This window comes from Rhyacophila brunnea, unplaced genomic scaffold (assembly GCF_057557595.1).
Source record: "Rhyacophila brunnea isolate RB1 unplaced genomic scaffold, BYU_Rbru_1.0 scaffold_21, whole genome shotgun sequence".
NCBI classification, from domain to species: Eukaryota; Metazoa; Arthropoda; class Insecta; order Trichoptera; family Rhyacophilidae; genus Rhyacophila; species Rhyacophila brunnea.
In genome coordinates, this window is record NW_028232871.1 from 28,579,429 (window position 1) to 28,599,609 (window position 20,181).

The 20,181-nt window shown below is 34.0% G+C and overlaps 1 protein-coding gene across 1 annotated transcript; it reads left to right on the forward strand.

Moving 5' to 3' along the window:
• Nucleotides 1-7,248: 7,248 nt before the first annotated feature.
• Nucleotides 7,249-19,558, forward strand: LOC147070919 (mitochondrial genome maintenance exonuclease 1-like). The gene is made up of 4 exons (XM_085949274.1): nt 7,249-7,659; nt 12,746-13,336; nt 15,535-15,748; nt 17,285-19,558. The coding sequence occupies exons 1-4, from the start codon at nt 7,449-7,451 to the stop codon at nt 17,607-17,609; spliced, it is 1,341 nt and encodes a 446-aa protein (XP_085805400.1). The 5' UTR covers nt 7,249-7,448; the 3' UTR covers nt 17,610-19,558.
• The last annotated feature ends 623 nt before the right edge of the window (nt 19,559-20,181 follow it).

Below are 20,181 nucleotides of genomic sequence, written 5' to 3' on the forward strand. Positions count from 1 at the left end.
TGGGTAAGTTGCATTGATGTGGGGCTAATTAGGTGCCTCCATTTATATCTTTAATTTTCTTTGTGGCCAGGATTAAATATTTTGTGTAGTGTTCTTGTGTTGTTCTATTGCTTAGTGCTTCGTGAGGCTTTTGGAGGTCAATTTCGTGATTATGTTGTCTACATCGAGTCCTGAGAGTCCATCGCTCCCTTTCTAGTATAGGGCAGTCGTTGATGACATGCCACACAGTTTGAGATGTGTTGCCGTCACATGGACAACAGTCGTCATCCCTCAATTTAAATCTTTTTAGATAAGCTCGCACCGATCCGTGGCCTGTTAGTATCTGTGTGAGTTTGTGTGATATTTTTAAGTTTCTGGCAAGAGTGATGGCACAGTTTATGTTTGGAATAAATTTCTGCGTTATTGATCCTGTGGCGGATGTTGTGTATCTGTGGTTCCATAGCTCTATGGTATCTTCATTTAGTTTTTGTTTTGCGTAACTCAGAGGGAAGTGTGTATAGGTTAAAGGTCTTTTGTCTGTTGTGGCTTGTTTAGCGTATTTATCAGCTTCCTCGTTTTCGGCTATCCCTGTGTGACTTCTTATCCAGAAGAATCTGGGGTTTGTTCCTATCATTCGAAGCTGTGTTGACAATGTTAAAATGTCTCTTACAAGTGATGGGTTTTGGAGAGCTACCAGACTGGATTGGCTATCTGAGAATATGTTTACATAGTCGTGTCTGTGGAACTTTAATCTTTTGAGTGTCCACTCGAGAGATTCTCTGATAGCAAATATTTCTGCTTGGAAAACAGTGCAGTAGCTTTCGAGCTTAAATTTTCGGGGTGTTATTAATGTTCCATTTTCGTAGGCTACAAAAGCTGCCCCTACTTTGTTATCGATTAGACTGCCATCTGTGTAGATCTCCAATCCTGTGATGTGGTATTTTGTTTTAGTGTCTTCGTCAACTGTTCCTATGTGTTCTATATTTTCTAGATGTCTGTTACCAGGATGTGGAAGTTGTGTGTAGTGTATTTTGTTTTCGTATGTTCTGTCTGTAGGTAAGTGTCGGGGAAGTATGAGGCTTGTTTTAACTTGGTATATTCCTGTAAGTTCTTGTATTTTTATATCTATTGGCGCTATTCCTGCCAGGGCTTGTACTGACGTTAGCGATATTGTGCGATATCCCTTGCAAATTGATATTGCGAAAGGTCTTTGCGAGGAATTCAGTCTTTTTTGGATCGACTTTCTGTGAGTTGCTTTATTCCAGACCGATGCCGCGTAAGTTAAGGTTGGCTCTACAGCTCCATGATATATAATTTTTAAAACTTCAGGAGACGCCCCCCAAGTGGCTCTTGCTGTTTTTAAAAAGAATTTTCCCATTTGAGCTGCTTTCTTACATATGTAGTCGACGTGTTTCGCCCAATTGATGTGCCTGTCTAGTATTATGCCAAGAATTTTAAAGGAATCGACCAACTCTTTCGGTTTTCCTTTCCACTGGATTTCTGGTGTTCGTATTTTCCTTTTGTTGATAAACATTATATTTGTCTTAATATCTGAGAAGGTTAGTTTTACGTCTTCACCCCATGAGTTTACTTTTTGAAGCACGCTATTGGTTTTTAATTTTTGCTGCTATCAATATTAACACATCGTCAGCAAAGGCTTGTATGTGTGTATTGTGGGGTAAGAGTATTGTTAATAGACTGTCCAAGGCGATATTCCATAGTGTTGGGCCACAAGTTGAGCCTTGGATGCAACCTTGGGTTTGGTCTTGTTTTATTTCTTCGTCTGCATACTTTAGTTTTACTTCCCTATCTTGTAGATAACTGCAAAACAGTTTGTACAAGTTAGGCGGTGTTGACTTGATTGCAAGGGCGTTTTTTATGTGTGGCCACCATGCGTTATCAAATGCACCTTGAATGTCTAGGGAAATTGCTATGAGTGATTCTTTCAATTCGAGATGCGTTGAGATTATGTGTACGGCTTTGTTTAGTGCGTGTTCTGTTGATGTTTGAGGGGTAAAGCCAAACTGTTTAGTGCTCAATTTGTTGTTTTTTGTAAGATGCCAGTGCACTCTCTGAATTGCTAGTTTTTCTAGCACTTTTCCGAAAACGGGAAGGAGGCCGATAGGCCTGTACGATTTTGTGTCCATAGCATCTTTCCCAGGCTTAGGAACGGCCTTAATGATCGCTATTTTCCAGGATTTTGGGAAGTGAACGAGTGTCAGACATTTATTGTATAGTAATAGAATTTCTTCAGGGAAGTTTTTTGCGAAATTTTGGCAGATATCTAATGTGAGGTTGTCGTGTCCAGGTGCCTTTTTTGGAGTCATATTCTGTAAGGCGGATAGGATCTCAGTAAGTGTGAATTGGATATCATCCTCTCCGCCCGGAATATGGTTGTCTGATGTGTGTCTGATGTAGTGTTGAATTGGTGTGTCTGTTGTTGGATCATCGTATGGAAAGAATTTTTCCATTAGGGCTTTTGCAGAGTCTTTTGCGGTTGAGTGCTTTACTCCCTCTGTAGTAAGTGTCGATTGAATATTGCTGGCATTAGTTTTTTTTGTTATTTTGTATAGCGAAGACCATGTTGTCATTGGCGTCTGAGATTCATAAAATAATTTAGCGCTTTTAATTTTTGCTTCCTCAATGGCTGTTTTGTATGCTTCTCTTTTATCGATATAGTCAGTGAGCTTTTGTGGTCGCATGATGTCACTTGAGTTCTGTAATTTCCGTTTTGATCTGAGAGTTATTCTTTTCATTTTTGTTAATTCAGCGTTCCACCAGATTGGATTTTTCCTGATATCATGTTGCGTTTTTTGTGGGAGTATTTTATGGCATGCGATAGAGATTGCCGAGGTGACCGTTTCCACTGCAGTGTCGAGTTCAGGAGTTGTATGTATGTTTTCAAGGAACTGTTTATCTATGTTAAGCTCGGCCATGTTTTCCCTTGTCAATTCATTTATTTTTCTCCAGTCGGTTTTTTCATTTGTTATAAAAATGCGTGTTGAGTCGGTCATGGGTGAGAGTACGCTAATTGTATTGTTCCAAGTAAAGGTGATTGGGTTGTGGTCTGAGATGGGGTTGTATTGGTCTTCTACTGTCCAGTTAGCAATTTTGTGTGTTGTGTTTATATTGACGTTTACCATTTTTCACAATCTATTAAATAGCACCATACAATGACAACGACGCATTTCAGCTTGAGGAATGAGACTGGCGAGACAGTCAGCACCTTTACGTATAAATATTAAGTAAGCTATTATCACGATATTTTAATTTGCACACTATTGGTGCCAGTAAATCCACGCCATAAGTTTTAGTTAGGTCAGAGGGGGGGCAAACTGCGGCCCGCGGGCTGCATGTGGCCCGCCGGGTATTTTTTTGCGGCCCGCCATCATTAATTGTACTTCTGATTACGAATAACTTTTTTATATATTATTTTAAAAAATATTGACAATAGATTAAAATTTGAAGAATTTGTTGTTTCTTAAATGTATTATCTCAGTACGTCTTCCTTGCGTCTCGTCTCACACAATGTAACTAATATTTTCTACGTTGAACATCGTGACACATTCAAATACTTTTAACTCCGCGTTGCAAGGAAGAAAGATATGCTTATGATATGGTAAAAAGTTTGAATGGATTTCAATTAAAATTCAAGTTATTGCTTCGACAAATATCGAATAACAACGTGGACCACTTTCCAACTTTGAAGTTGCTGAATATATCAGAATATAAATTTGAAGAATATGGTAAAATTATTAAAGCTCTGAATGACGATTTTTCACAAAGATTTGGTGACTTCCGAAAAATTGAGACAAGTTTAGCAATAGTACGCGATCCATTTTCAATAGATATTGATAGTGTACCACAGAGTTACAACTTGAGATTATTGATCTGCAGTGTGACACTGATTTAAGAGAATTGCATCGTCGTGAAGAAATCTCCAAATTTTACAATGCCCTTAATTCAGACAAATTCGACCAACTTAAAGATTATGCAAGAAAAATGTTCGTAATTTTTGGATCAACCTATATAATATGTGAACAAACATTTTCGATCATGAACCTCAATAAAAAATCTTTACAATCAAATATCTCCGATGCCCATTTACAAACAGTTTTGAGAATATCAACTACAAAATTAACACCTGAATTTAAAAAAATGTTAAAAAATGTATAACAGTTTCATTCTTCCCATTAATTTTTTTGTAATGTTTATTTTTCGTGATAATAAATAGTGTATATCTAAAAATGGTATTTTACTTGCGGCCCGCCGCTCATTTTGAATTCTTGAATTTGGCCCTCCATCCAAAAAGTTTCCCCCCCCCCCCCTGAGTTAGGTACTGGTTAAATCCGCCACAACCAAGAGCTGACGATTATTAAAATGCAAAAGAATAAGTAGTTACCCTCTCATTTAAATTCCGAACACATTATTAATTAAAATTTAAAGTTTAACTATGAGAACAGATTTACGTTGTATAAAATGTATTTCGTAGACATATTGGGAAGCGCAGAAGTAAAAAAAAAATACACACACAACTCTCTCAGTAGATGGTTTATTATTAAAGTGAAATACTTGTACAAAAAGGTTTTAGATGGATTGGATCAACCCATTTCCAAATACCAAATAATGGCCTCTCCTCCAGAGCGAATGAAAAAAGTTAGAGAGATGAGATGGGGAACGAGAATACGATCGTACAAATGATTTCTCTAATCCTAACAACTTTCTTCGGCGTAATTTTGACTTATTGATTCCCTATGATAATTCAATTATTTAGGATAGCTTCATTTCTTTATTAGTGGAAATATTTGTTAGCCAACAATTCGGCGATGGAATAATCTTATTTAGAAACTATTTTTCAACATATTATTATTATAATCACTCTCTATCTCTTCTTCCGTTATAGCTAAACAGCTCTAATTTCTTGGACCTTTTTAAAAGATATGGAATTCACTTGGTGGTAATAACTATTCATGATAATTTTATATCATAGATCACTCAGTATCAGAGGTGTCACTAGGCAAAGTGCCGCCCCCCTCATTTTTAATCTCAAATTGTATGCAATATTGTTAAGTGCATGCCTAACTATTTTAACAGACAACTTCACGAAAATCTTGAAAAAATGATTCGCCTAGAAAGAGTCATAATAACTCACATTTTGCAGTTTTGCCATTTTTTAGTTAAATATACCAAGTGATTCTAGAAGGATTAATCTAAAAAAATATCTCTATAGGCTATCAAAAGTCACTTTAAACCATGTGAAAATCGTTGACAAAGTTGACTGTTGGTGTCACAACTTATATTTTTCAATGAATAATGTGAGTTATGTCATCAAGACCTTTCTAACCAATCTTTCTCACAGTGTGCCGTGTGTCTGCAGCCTATTGCAGGAGTATTATATAATATTTTTTTTAAATAATGTAAATCGACTGACTCACTCATTTAATATTCAAGTAAGTTCAATAGACACTTTTCTTCTAATTACAAAAACAGTGCTCTGGTGATTTTTTGCGATTATCTCAAAACTGGATTTTTGAGTTATGACTCTAGGCAACTCGAATGACATATTACACAAATCATCTACTGAGAGAGCATTGCCATTTGCCACTAAATCTATTGTAAAAAAGCGGTGGTTTTAGGTACCTATGTAGACGTATGGGGTGCTGACAAGTTTGTAGACACCCTTGTTATTTTTTTTAAATTACAATGTCGTTACTTTCTAATAAAGCAACCGCGTCGTCAGTGTCGTGGGAACTGCAATTCGTTCTTTCTTTTGCCGCCCCTTTGCAACGCATGACCTGCCTAGACCCACGGGACGTCTCTGGTCACTATCCGCAATAATGATCAAGACCGTACCTGACAATGAAAATTAAAATGACTAGAATTGTCACAAAAACCCAAATAGTACGATTTTAACCCATTTACACGTGCATAGATTTGCTGCTGACAGTACGTATTATCGCGACCATAACAAGAAAATGCACGTGTAAACACATACCTATGCAAGTTGCAAGATTGCAAACTTGAATCAAAAAAGTTCGGAAGCATCTGAATTTTCATGCATGCATTCTCAGTTGGGATTTTTTCGAACTAAAGCAAAAAACGAGCTACACCGCGGAAAAACTCATTTTGAAGTTAACCGATTTTTACGACCCGTCAAATAGTACCATAAAATGACAACCACGTCTCGCTTACTCTTGAAGAATGAGATTGGAGAGACAGTCAGCATTTTAACGTGTAAACAGTAAAGCTATTGTCACGATAGTTTAAAATACACACTATCGTTGTAAGTAAATCCATGCACGTGTACAGGCGCTATTACTGACTGACAAAATGAATTTATGATAATAAATTATAGCCAATGAGTTTAAATTTTTTCGCTGCGGAAATCAATGGTAATAATTATTATTAGCACTCATCTTCACCATTTTCCCAGATCCGACATTTTACAATAATATGCTTTCAAAGTGGTTGGTAATTTAAATCTAGTTTATAATTTTAATTATTACATCCATCGTATGTACATATATTTTTTAAATAATTTATGTAAACCAAAGGTGACGCATCAGTGAAACGCCAAATAATTTTCAACTGTAGGCGCGACGAAATTTTGGACTCGCTCACATTCAGTGAGAGAATGTGGAGCCAGAAACACGTCACTTTGCTGCGTGATGGCGACGGGTCAATTAATTCAAAAATCGTGTAAAGATGACTAAAAACGTTACCCATTTACTTTAAAAAGAAAACATGTCAATGAATATATTATTATTGTTACTAATAGAACAATAAACAGAACATAAAATGGACGTATGTTGGATTTATATGACAAATAATATTTCGTTTGACAGGCGTCATTTGCACCCGCGACCAGCAATCCGCGCATCGCCTAGCAACGATCTTTTTAGACCGTGCCTCAACTAATGCATGGCCTTTTCGTTAGATTCTTTCTATATTTTTCTTGCGATGCATGTCATTGCAAGTCATGTTATTATTATCATTTAGTAGACATCTGTCAAATCATTATCGAAATGTTTTCATGTTTAACGAAACTAATAACAAACAGATATGTTTATCTAACATTCAAACCGTTTACATTCACTTCTGACATCTGTTGATTTTATTTAAATACTTAATTATGTAAATTTTTGCGACATCTCTGAATATTTCCTTAAAAATAAAATGCTATTTCTTAAAAACAAAACTAAAGTGTGTCTAATATTCTCCACTAGAAGTTATACAAATAAAAAAGCGGTATTTTTTCTCCCACTTTCTGTTTCTGTTTCATTTCGGTATTCGATTTCGCCTGTCAGTTTAGCAGGGAAATTATTAGCAAATGAATTTTGTTGTAAAAATAATGTGACCTTCTATTTTCAAAATACCACAAGACACTCTCTTGTTCCGCGATTAGTATTTGTTTCATTCCGTTTACGACAAAGTGCTTTTGATTGTGCGAAAATTAAACATCAGGAAAGATGTTTCGACCGCTGCGATTGTTTGGCAAAAATGCAACGAAAATCATTACAAATAACCCCTCCCGAACGAAGATCATTTACTCCGAATCCTTTTTGGACAAAGCCGAAAGGATGAAGCTGTGGAATCAAGAAAACAGATGTATGTTTGGGGCCCTTGTTGAAAGCAAAACTAAATTCCGACAGCCATCCCACAAGGAAAAGCGAAGGAGAGGTTAGTGTCAATATTTAATTTTGATGTTTTTTAGCTAATTTTCATGTAAATTACTCATATATTTTCGGCGATTGACCTTTCTAACGTGTAAATCAAGGTTAGATTCAACATACTTCTCTTAGTAAGGCTTCAATGCACTTGTATTATAAGCCCGAAGTGTTTTGAATCGACTTACTGCTTGTATTTTTAGCTGTCACGAGTTACAAATTACTGCGTCTATACGTAGTTTTTGTTTACCGATCGGATTTAAACGCTCACATGTCCATTGCTGATTTTATTTTTATCCTCTATCTATTTGAATTCCTTTCATTTAATATCTGTGTGATGCATTTGAAATCTGTCAATCCTAGAAAATCTTCCCTGATTGTTTTCAAAACAAGGAATGTTTCCTAGCATCCATTGTTTACTTATCAATTTCAAGAGAATGTACTTCTGTCGCTAATGATGCACTTTATTTTCAAATTGATAATGACAATAATTTAATGCTGGTCCTTCATTAGTCATTAGCTGATCTTCACCTATCAAATAATCATCATGTACCTCTTTTTATTATATACCTATTACGATGAGAGGCAAACATGATTTTTCCCTACAAAGTTCTAAGGATGATTCCCATGCCATTATCTATAGAGATTCCATGGTTGAGGTATACCCATCTCTGAACCCGTGGGCAAGTACGGAGCATAGACAAATACTGTAACTTTACGGATTCTATTAGTATTCTCATTAGACGGTTCGTGCCTTTAGAAAAAATTGAATAGTTGGTAGTCTAATGATTCTAGCATTGTCAATTCTTGAAATTAACTTAAATTCCTTGGCAAACTATTTAATAATCACATATTTTTTCAGCGAGTGTTTGACCCAGGATCCAATAGGGTAGGCGAATGGCTAACAACCATTACTCGTAGAAAAAGAATGTTAATATAACTTTGTGGAAGTTAAGCTTGTAAGATCTCAATAAAATTTCATTTTAGTGGACATGACTTGTTTGAAAATAGGTGTTCCATTGCATTTGCATGCTTGGTAATCAGAGAACACTGATTCCACCATATTGTCTTGAGTATCCATACCATGGTTTCCAGTCATTTTCGGTATTCTATACTGCGAGAGAGAGATACTCTGCTGGCCCTACCCATTCTTCGACAATCTCAGAGGATATATTCCCATGTCCTCCTTATTTAAAATGATCATAGGTACAGCTGTAGGGCCAATGTGATTATTGTTACGGTCACTATTATTTTCATTACACCTATTGCATCGGCTTCTCTCGCTCTATGCCCGTACTATTTTGTCGTGTTTTGGACAAAAACTATCAAACCTCACGCTATGTGGTATGTTTATAGTACGGTTAATAATATGTATGCAACCATTACAATGAGTTGAGTGATTGGTTAACGACTATTCCTCGTAAAAAATCTGTTAATATAACCTTCACTCTGTGGAGCTCCATATGCTCCACTCAGGAGCTAACTTAACTAATTTATTTTTATTTAATTTTATTAGCTATTGTCATTCATATTATTTTTATATATTCAAATTATCATTTACAACCAGGGAACTCAGAAATAATGGGAACTGAAATACCTAACCAAGCAACCGATCTCGAGTAAGGAAGAATACAGGATAAATTTAATCACGTGTCAAGAATACGTCATACGTCGAATACTGACAACTGCTCTCGGCTTATGCATTGATGCTCATTTAATATTGGTGTATTACACACACTATTGCACATCTAAAATGCGTGGTTTATCTTCGTAGGACACTCACACATTCAAAACTCTGTGTCAAAATTTACTGTGTTGGTATAATATAGCCTATCGGAATTCTATTTATTATCTGTTCTGTGTTTATAACTCAAGGTGAATCTTAAATAACCGTTTAGTATCAATTCATTGCTTCTGGCTCAAGTAGGTACAGCAATTCATGGACTTGCACAAAACTACTTACGACTATTGTATTGGCTTGGTCATTATTTATGTTATAATATCTGTATAAAGTCACTTTTATCTCATTAATGGTTTGTCATTAACTGACTGATTTGGATAATTTATACTTCGCTATCAGTTTCAATATTTCAATGAAACGAATCATTTTATTTCTTCTTTCATCATGCACCGATATAAATACATTTCGAAAGCGTCCAATCTTTCGTTAGCCGTAACCGTAGAGCAACTACCCATACTCATGTCTCGATTGCAGATGTTTTTATTTAAATATAAAAATTTTAGACATAAAAAAAATCTTTAATTAATTACATAAAATATTATGACATGTTTCTAAAAATAGATTGAAAAAATTGAACAGTTCCATACTTATGTATAAATCAGTGAGAGGAAAAAACATAATTATTGCCACTGTCAAAATATCCAAGTGTTTTTATTTTGCTAGGTGACCTTGCACATTCCCCTTGAAAGTATAAAGTAACTCGCTGACATTGTAAGGTTCAACTGAGGTTCATTTTATTATAGCACCTTCTATTATTATGCGTGTGCAGTCAATTTTGTATATATTTTTAAAACTCATTAGCATTTTTTTAATAAATGATATTAATAAAATATGTAGCTTCACATATAAAATATACAGAGGTACATTCAAATATCAAATAATGTGTTCACTATAATATGACAATTTTAGGTAAGTATATTATACATTTATACATGCAAATTCTTCTTCTTCTACTTTCACCCTGTCATGGCTCAGCATTGGGGCATAGAGTGTGGAGACATTGCCTTAAAGGCATAGATATAGTAAATATAAATAGTTTATATGCAGATATGGCCATGAAATTTATGCTAATCTGAGAATCGTAATCGCTGAGAATGTTAGATCATGTCATCATAGTATTTTTTCATAACAGTCGATTGGTCATACTACTAATCAATGCAAGTCTTGCCTCATTTTCAATCAATCTATGCTCCGTGCTTGCTTAAGGGGTTCAGGGCCTAATACTCTATTCCACCAGTAAATTTCACTTTCCAAGATTTTTCTACATCTATTTATGACCGTTTTTCTAATTATTAATCTACATATCTACAAAGAATTCTACATTCTTAATTCTTGTGTATAGACAGTCTTTAATAAAATAAAATAAATCTAGCCATACTAAACGTCCATCTGGAAAATGTATATTATGAATCGAGATGACTAGCAATTCTCTGAATACTTAGTGGATGCAGAGATCAGTTTTCTTCATACTCCAAACCCCCAAAAGCATGTCACAAAACGCACATAAACATCTTTCTATGCACGTGTTTCACCATACAATGAACACCTGACCTGCGACTTGTTGCAACATCCACTGGTTGATGGTTGTTGTCAGTGTGTGGCCTATGAGGTGTTTATTTTCATTAAAATTAATGGGAATTAAATTATTTTATTACGAACCTAAGATTACGTATTATTTTAAAAATACATCCAGCACTATTTCGTGCCCGTTTAACATGTTTGTTGCGTTAATTATTGGTAGATATTGTTATCATTAACATTCACTTACATTTTTGACAGAATTTGGACTACGCAGCGTCCTCTCCTCGTGTGTTTACTTGATTAGATAATGAATTTTATAAGAATTAAAAATTTATTATGTACCTACTTACTAACAGTGATAGTGAAATTTTGGCACGGTGCCATAATGCGTAACACACGCGCCGTGAGAAATATTTTCAGTCAAAAACAAGTTATTGTTTACAATTAAATGCATTTTTTTTTTCTTTCGTTCCGTTCTATTTTTAGGCCTACTTCTTATTTTCACTTATAGATGTGTCACTCTGGGGGGACAAATTTATGAGATAAAATATGCTTTGCTATTGTGACGTTGTCTAATTTGATAACTCGATCGAGAGAATTCAAGGAACAATCGACATTCTGCATGACATAAGCATGATATATTATACGAAATATGCTATATTGCCCTTCGAAGGAAGAAAGCAAATAACTCGCAAAATTTGTGAAATTAGAGTTTTTTAGACGCTACTTATAGCTTTGTAAGTGATTTATATTGACGTCCTCCGAAACAAGTCAATCGGCGGTCAAATATACAGAGCTATCTCCAAATTTTTTATATTTTATGTTTTTGTGTGTAAGTATCATAATAAATATCTGCCTAGAGCGTGGCTGCCCAATTCGGGGAAGGCAGACCATAGACCTATGCCGCTGGGTCAGCTAATATAAATTCATGTGTAAGAGATGGGAATCCACAAGTAAGATGGGAGGCATTTAAACCCAACACCCATTCCAAAAGCACACTCAGACCCTGCCTCATTCGGCCAATACCTGCTCGGCTTCATTCTGAACAACTCTGCATCTACGCTGTTTGTACATTAGATCTTCAAATAATTACTGTTCTCCCATAAAACTCCTGATTATTGGAACCTGCCCTACTCTAGTCCCCTGATCAAGCCACGCCATCGAACGAGTCGTGTTCCAATCCTTATCAGTTGCTAATATGAAAGTGAATCCAATAAGCTGTTGAAACTTTTTAACTTTACAATATTCGACTGTACTGTCGAATTGGTAATCTTTTATCATTGACCTTTTTAAACTTCTTTAGGTAAAACCTCATCACAATAATTGTTCATCGAACCATATATTAAAAACATATGTATAGATTATAAACGCAAATCATGAGACCGTTTGGATTATTAGCTACTTACTAAGGTAATAACACTATTTCTGACATTGCTGGAGTGAATAAGAAGGAAGGTCTCTTTCTGTATGTAAAGTACTTAAGCTTTTGATAATAGTGTGATAACCGAAATAGCTATCGACTGATAAACCAATCTGTAAAATCTACGTAATAATAGTTAATAATATTATTTTGTAAAATGGAACTCTACCAAGTTAATGCTTACTCAACTTATTTGGCGTTATTTTTGTTGCTTGTTGATATTGTTGGGGGTTATTTTATTTTATCACTATCACTTTGTAACAATACTACACACTTAGATAATATTATTATATTATTAAAAATACTCCACAACTGCGAAAATATTTATAGCAACATGATAGTCATAATGTATTCATGCATTTGTTTTAATATTTAAATTTGATTCACTATTCTAATGATATTTTCTTTTTTTTTCAGTTTTGAAAGCCAAGGTTGACCCCTCTACTTCCAGGAGTTTTGTAAATCCATCTCTCAATCAATCGGATAAAACCAAAATCGCTGTGACAAGTAATATTGAATTCGGCCAAGGGTGTGTAAAAAACGATGAAGTAATCTGTATTGAAAAGGAGATATTACCCGAAAGAAATATGATGTCACCATTCAAAAACATAGTAAAGAACTCAACTTCCAAATTGACCACCACCAATATGTTATCGGTATACAACAAATTAGGAAAACACAGAATTGAAATCGTCACACCGAACATTAAAAATGGCATCCTAGCGTCGCCGCATGTCAACACGGTGCCTTCCATCATCATCAGAAATCTAAAAATGTTCCCTATGATGAGCCACCAGAAAACAGACACGGCGATGGCTGAGAAAACTGAAGATATGGAAGAGAAGATTCTGAGGGTGGTCTCGGATAATACAGAACACATTAAATTTCCGTCGGTAACTAGAATACTGGATCAGACAATGTCGCCCGAGTCAAGGGAGGCTTTGGAGAAGTGGAAGCAGGGAAAGATATTAGAATTAGGCCAGGAAGGATTTGAAATTTTCCATAAAGGCAAGTATAATCTGGCTTGATTGAGTTTAGCAAATTTTTAATTTATATACTAAACAAGAAAAAAATATTACATAAATATTAATAATTACTACTTACTGAGTTCATACTCTTGACCGGAAATTTGTATGTATGCAGTTCGCCATATCACACTTCACCATGAAATGGTGTATCGGAAATATACGGCCGTATATTAAAGCCGTCCAACCACTTTGGGTCGTATAGTACTAACATAAAATTCATGTCTAAACAAACATGCATACACTTTATAGGAAGCCAGCAGCAAACAATTTTTGAAAATAGCCGATTTACTGGATTATTTGTTAGGTTAGGTTAGGTTGGGTTTTCATTCTCGAATTTATGAATTTTGCCAAAATCAGCTATGAAAATTGAATTAATGTTCATATTGATTCTAATAAAATTAGAGACCGAATAGTATACGGTCATATCTTTCCGATAGAAAGCTCACGGCGAACTGTGCCACGGTGAAATGTTTTACGTACAATTTACATGTAACCGTTCATACTACTGTTTGGCTTCTATATATTAAAATCTACGCGATGACATTATTACAGTACGCGCTTTTTACATGCTGGGGGTAATACAACAGTTTTAGTTCCAGGAACAGCCGCAGTGACAAGTACATCTCGATATAGAAGTTAAAATCTAGTGTATGTACTTGAATGAAACCTTTGTCTGCCTGCTCTCAATGTGGTACAACTCATGAACTACAATAGCTCCTTGGGTCAGTGCGATTAAGTTGATAGTTCATGGATCCCGGTACGTTGATAACTGAATTAACAACCAAAAGTGATGAAAAATACCTACATGTTTTGGACTCACTTCAGGAACAACTTACGTTATGTTGAAACACAATACTGGGTTGCGCAATGGCACATGACATTCTGTAGATGAAACGCTGACATCTGTTGGCAGCTTTAAGCCACTGATCATGATGAAATTCAATTATGGAATGTTACAATCTTTCAAATATTGTCTATTTTATACCGATTCTGCAATGGGCAATAAAACATTTTGATCAAAAGTAGATTTTCAAGCAGTTAATAATATTATAATGTACTTAATATAAATATTTTAAATTGTACCTCTTTAACATTGTTTACTATTTGAAAACATGAATAATTTGTGCAGTTTTAACTGTATAAACTTATTTCTTGGCCTAGTTTTGGGTACATGGGTCATATTTGGCATTTTGCAATAAATTAATGTTACTGCCCAGTCATTGTTTGCTTAGCATAGTAGTTTTTTGTTTAAAATGAAATTACATCCGGTTCCATATGAAGTAATTCTGTACATATATTTGATAATGTAATTAGTGTGCATCCAATATAACCAAAAATATCAGATTTTCTCATATAATGATATAAAAACAATTATCCCGCCTTTATTTCTGTGATAAAATTTTTCTAGAATATCGTTTTCAGTTTTATAATACCTGTACAGTACCTTGATTATCCGGATTTATTTATGATCATTAGTTTCGTAAGACTTATAAATATAAGATTTAACAATGTTTGTAGTAAAAAAAGGTTTTTGTAAGAATATTACATAGATTGTTCGGATTTATCATTATCCAAACTATCTTCATCCCCAATCAGTCTCGATAATCAAGATTTTACTGTACTAAAAAAGTAGATACTTATTTTAAATTCTGTTCAATTCAAAGCCATTGAAGGAAATCTTATTCAAAAGAGACTAAATATAATATGAAAATGAAGTTACTAGAAACCGACAAGTTTAACGTGAGGCTCCGCAGCAACTACACCACGGTAGCTATACACGCGGTGTAGTTGCCGCGGAGCCTCACGTTTAACTTGTCAGTCTGTAGTGTCCGCCTTCTATATATTGACATTTACGTCATGGCGCTGTTTGCAATTTAAGTATTACGCCATGCGCTTTTTGCATACTTTGCAATAGCAATGGTTTTAGTTCCAAAAACGGCCACGATGATGTGTACGTCTCGATATAGAAGCCAAGAAGAAGAAGCAGTCTAACACTAATGATCTATTGTAATTTAGCATTGTAGAGTTTTAACTGTCATGAAAAGTTGATTTGGATTTACAAGGATTATACAAAATAAACTGATTTAAATAATGCCTACATAATTTATGACTATCCTGTACCCATTTGACCTCAATAAATCTCTGAAAGTGATGGTGGGTGTTATCTTTTAATTGCAGCCCAAATCAATAGCGGCTCCCAATTCCATGGCCTGATTAGCGAACATCTCATGTCCAATCCGGTGTCAGTTCCTATGGACAAAGCATTGGAAGGAGCTTGGGCATCCGTGACGCCCGTCCTTCAGAAAATACACTCTCCGAGAGCTGTGGAATCGATGGTTGTTCATCCCGTTCTCAAGTACAAAGGCATCATTGATTGCATTGCTATGTATCAGTGAGTATTTTAAATTTACATTTTATTTTTTAGCGCCATGATGTTTGATATTGCTGTCATTTTGACAATCTCCTGTAAAGAGAGACACTGATTATTAAATTTGTTGTAGCTGAATGGTTGCATTGACTTTTGTAATTATTGTATTTTAAAAAGTATTTTCCTGTGAAACTTCATTGAAAATATTACGACATAGCTATTCTAACTTCTTAAAAATCTTCTCTAAAAATCAATAGAAAAAGCGATAAATATATGTCGTAGTCCGACAGCTATTAGACATTATCCAGGGATATGAACTGTCAAGCGTGTTATATTTTAATGTGGGTTCAGACGACTACGCTAACTGCATCTTAGAGCGAAGATATAGGACGGGAATTATAATTTAGGATGTGGCAATTTCTGAAAGTGATACTAGCATTGCGATACCAGTATCACCGCGCTAGCTTTCAAATGTCATTGAATACGCGAAATATTTTTAACAAATTGCAAAAGCAATGTCCATGTAACATATATTATAAGAACCATATAAAAACTAACCAAGATAATATAACGTACCTATCTAAAATCTAACATTTTTTTTATTTGATTAGATTAGCTTTGATATAAATTTTAATATGAGATAATTAAAATTATCAATCCGATTTTACTTTTCTATGTATTATCAAATCAAATGACATTTAACCGATTCTATGCCTTCAACGAGATATCTCACTCTATATGGGATTGGATAGTGTATAATTAAATTCGACTTCAATTTGACATTTCATATTATTATTTTCGTATCAGAAGATACCTCCTTGTCAATTTTATGTACCTACTGAGCCAAAAACAATACATTGACCACTATTTTTAAGGTGAATATTCACATAAAACAACGAGAAATGTTTACGTAGATTATGTACACAAAGTATCAAACTTCAAACGAAAATGCGGGCCGCCATTTTCTTTTTGTGGCTGCCAATAGAAAAACAAAATAATTAAAGTGTTAGCAATACAACCACGCATACAATAGAACTGCCTCTAAAATTCTTAATACGGAATGCGTATAAGACTCCTCTGCATTAAAATAATATTATCTAAGTTTGGCAAAATCATCTCCTTTGTTAAAATATTAATACATAATGCTGTCCAAATAATCAACAGCAGTAATATTAGTCTAGCTACGCCTTTATTTATTATGATCTGAAAATAGACTGTATATTATTAAATTAATGAATGTTTGTTATTAAACAAAATGATATCAAAATATAAATTCTATCGATTGTTTAATGCAAACTTGACCTGAGATAACATGAAAAATTTTTGTCAACTCATGTATTATTAGTATTTGTTACTTACATATGGTATGAACCGCTTTCTATGGTCTCGGTTCAATTATTGTTGTTCAATGCCATTCATTATCAAGGTTTTTTAGTTAAGAATACATGTCTAACCCATGTCTAATATTATTAAATCAAGCACATATTATGTATTTTTGTTGTTCTGTATCTATGTAATTCAATACAAATATTATTTATTGAATATCGTATTACCTTTCAGGGACAAGCCCACGCTAATTGAATGGAAAAAATCTGACAGACCGAAACACGCGCTGTCAGCAACATACGACAATCCCGTCCAGCTGGCAGCTTATTTCGGAGCCATAAGCCACGACGTCAACTACAAAGCGCTCAACGTCCGCGATGCGTTACTCGTCATTGCGTACACCGACGGCACACCCGCAGACGTATTCCTATTAAACACCGATCACATGAGGCACCACTGGGCATCTTGGCTTACACGCCTCGAACGTTACTGGACGGCGACCGAAAGCAAAAATGCAGATGGCGATAAAAACACTGACAAAAAACCTGTCAACGAGTGAAAAATTAAGTATTGTATTAGGATTTTTTGAATGTTTAACGAATGGAGATTTTTGGAATGTTGATATGTACCATAATGGGTTGTGCCAGCTTAAATATTATTCTTTCATTGGCACCCATGTAATTGATTTATGCCACTGGCTTCTTAACATCGATCAAAGTTTTATTTGATTCATTTTGCCTGTGCCTAATTAATGTCTCATGATATTATCAATGATTTTTTTATATCTAATAACATGCATGTCAGAGTCTGGCGTCACTCATTTATCAGATTTTTTTTTTTGGATTTGCTCCAAGGCTCGTTCCTGCTGCACATTTTTGAGCACATGTGTCAATCCAAAACTATTTTACATAGATACATTGAAAATTCCTAAATAAACGTATAATTTATCAATGCAATAAATTTGCATTGCTCTATTATTGACTCTTTCCTGTGTATATTATTTTTGTTTCTGTCATCTACCACTTGGTCAGAAACATTTTGAGTGAATTGAAAGCAGCTCAGACCTGAACATAATTTGATTCAACCTACAACAGGATTCAAACCTGATTGAATGTGTTGATGGTTGAATCAATGAATTGAAATCAGTAAACCATCTGTCACACTAGAACAGACCTGCAAATGGCTAGCACTGAATATTGCTACCTTCTTTTTCACATAATATCTGTCATGAAAATTATATAGAGTATTTGAAAGGTTGACGAAGTGCTATTATATGCTTTGTTCTTATATTTTATACGTCTATGTATTGATATTTCTCATCCCAACTGCCATTATAAAAGTATGTATGTATTAACTTTAAATGATATTTTGACTTGATTTCCTGTCTGCCATAGAATTCATACTCACTACAGAACTAAACAAATATCAGTTTAGCAGATTTATTTGTTTTAACGTCAAATCAGTAATACTTTTAAATATATTGTATACATATTATATTGAGATGAAATTATCTCTCGAATCTGATTGAAATGGAACTATATAACAGCATAATAAATAATTTTCTTTCTACATACTATTTATACATATTGTCAATTTTCGTTATCCATTTAAATAGAGCATGTGGCCACCTCAAAGAAGTTATTACATTTAAAAAAATATTTGAATATGAAATTAAATCATTTTAAGATAAATAATTTCTGTCACCAAAGCTAGTATCGATCATCAGTTAAAAAAAAATTAAACGTCGTCAATGTAACCTTTCTTCCGCCAGACGGAGTTTTCTCTAGTTTCCTATATCAATATCTCTGAAACGAGTTCCAGTTTGTCATAAGTGTCATTTTCTGTCACCAATAAAATACTCTCTCTTCACAGTTTGTATGAAATTTATCTCTATAGAAGAAAGTTTTCTTGAACGTCTATGTTAACTCTTGCAAAAATGTCATTTTGACAGCGTATTGCGCTGGTATAAATCTGTTTCTAAACTTATTGTATTTCTTGTCCATTTCCCGTTCAATTAACCCTTCTATTAATTGTGAGAAGGCTGCACCTTGTGTTTTGAATATTGAAGGGAATCTCTGTTCCCAGTTATCTTTTAATCAAGTTTGCTGAATAACGAGAATTACGAAACGAGGTGGACAGGTAAAACAGTATGTAATACGTTTTGACATGTTTTATTAATTGTTGATCTAAATGAAGTCTCTTCTTGCTTAATCGTTCGATTTGTTTTAGAATTAATTAATGATGTCTGAAAGTGTCTTAATAAAATTTTAAATGTAATATTATTGGATTAATATACTCGAATGTTAATTAATTGTACGCAGCACGTTAATCTGATGCAAATATTATTTTTCTTTAAAAAAATATATATCCAGTTGCTGTATGATTAAAAAACTTTGTGTTACCATATAAAAAAAAAAAACCATAAGGTATCAGCATTTTGTGAAGTAATAGATGTTCATTTTCGGACAATGGTTGATTTTTTTTCTATTTTTATAATACCTATTTTAATTTTGTCTTGTTTTAATTTCGTCACTGCATAGTTGTCTATAGAATAATAATTTATATTCTAGATAGTTTTAACTTTTAATATTTCATGCAGAATTAGTATTATATATTTTTCTGGAATATAAAAGTATCTCATATAGTATTAGGTACGTACAATAAATAATATATTACTTTAAAATCATTTGAAATATTGCTTTTAGATATAAGATAATTTTCTTTATGATTTAGCTACTATATTAATATATTGTAAATTCACTCACTCAATATATTATACATAATTTCATAGACAACTAATATAAAATTATTCTTGTTTTACTGAATTATACTATGTAGTTTAGTTGCTATGTACCTGTATTAAGGTATAGTTACTTACTCTTTATAATATTTAATCAAAGTAATATAGAATGCGAAAAGTTTAACTTGAAGTGCGGCAGCTTGGTGTACTAAAATTCCCTCGCGTTTCCCTAGCTGTTCCTCTCGCCACAAAATCATTTGACGTTTGTTATTCGTGTGTGCTGTAAATCATTTAAATATGGTAATGCAAAAAAAAATCAAAAATGATGGTACCTACAGGGAAGAATCTTGACAAATCATTTGAAATTTCAATGTTGCCATATAACTAAAAA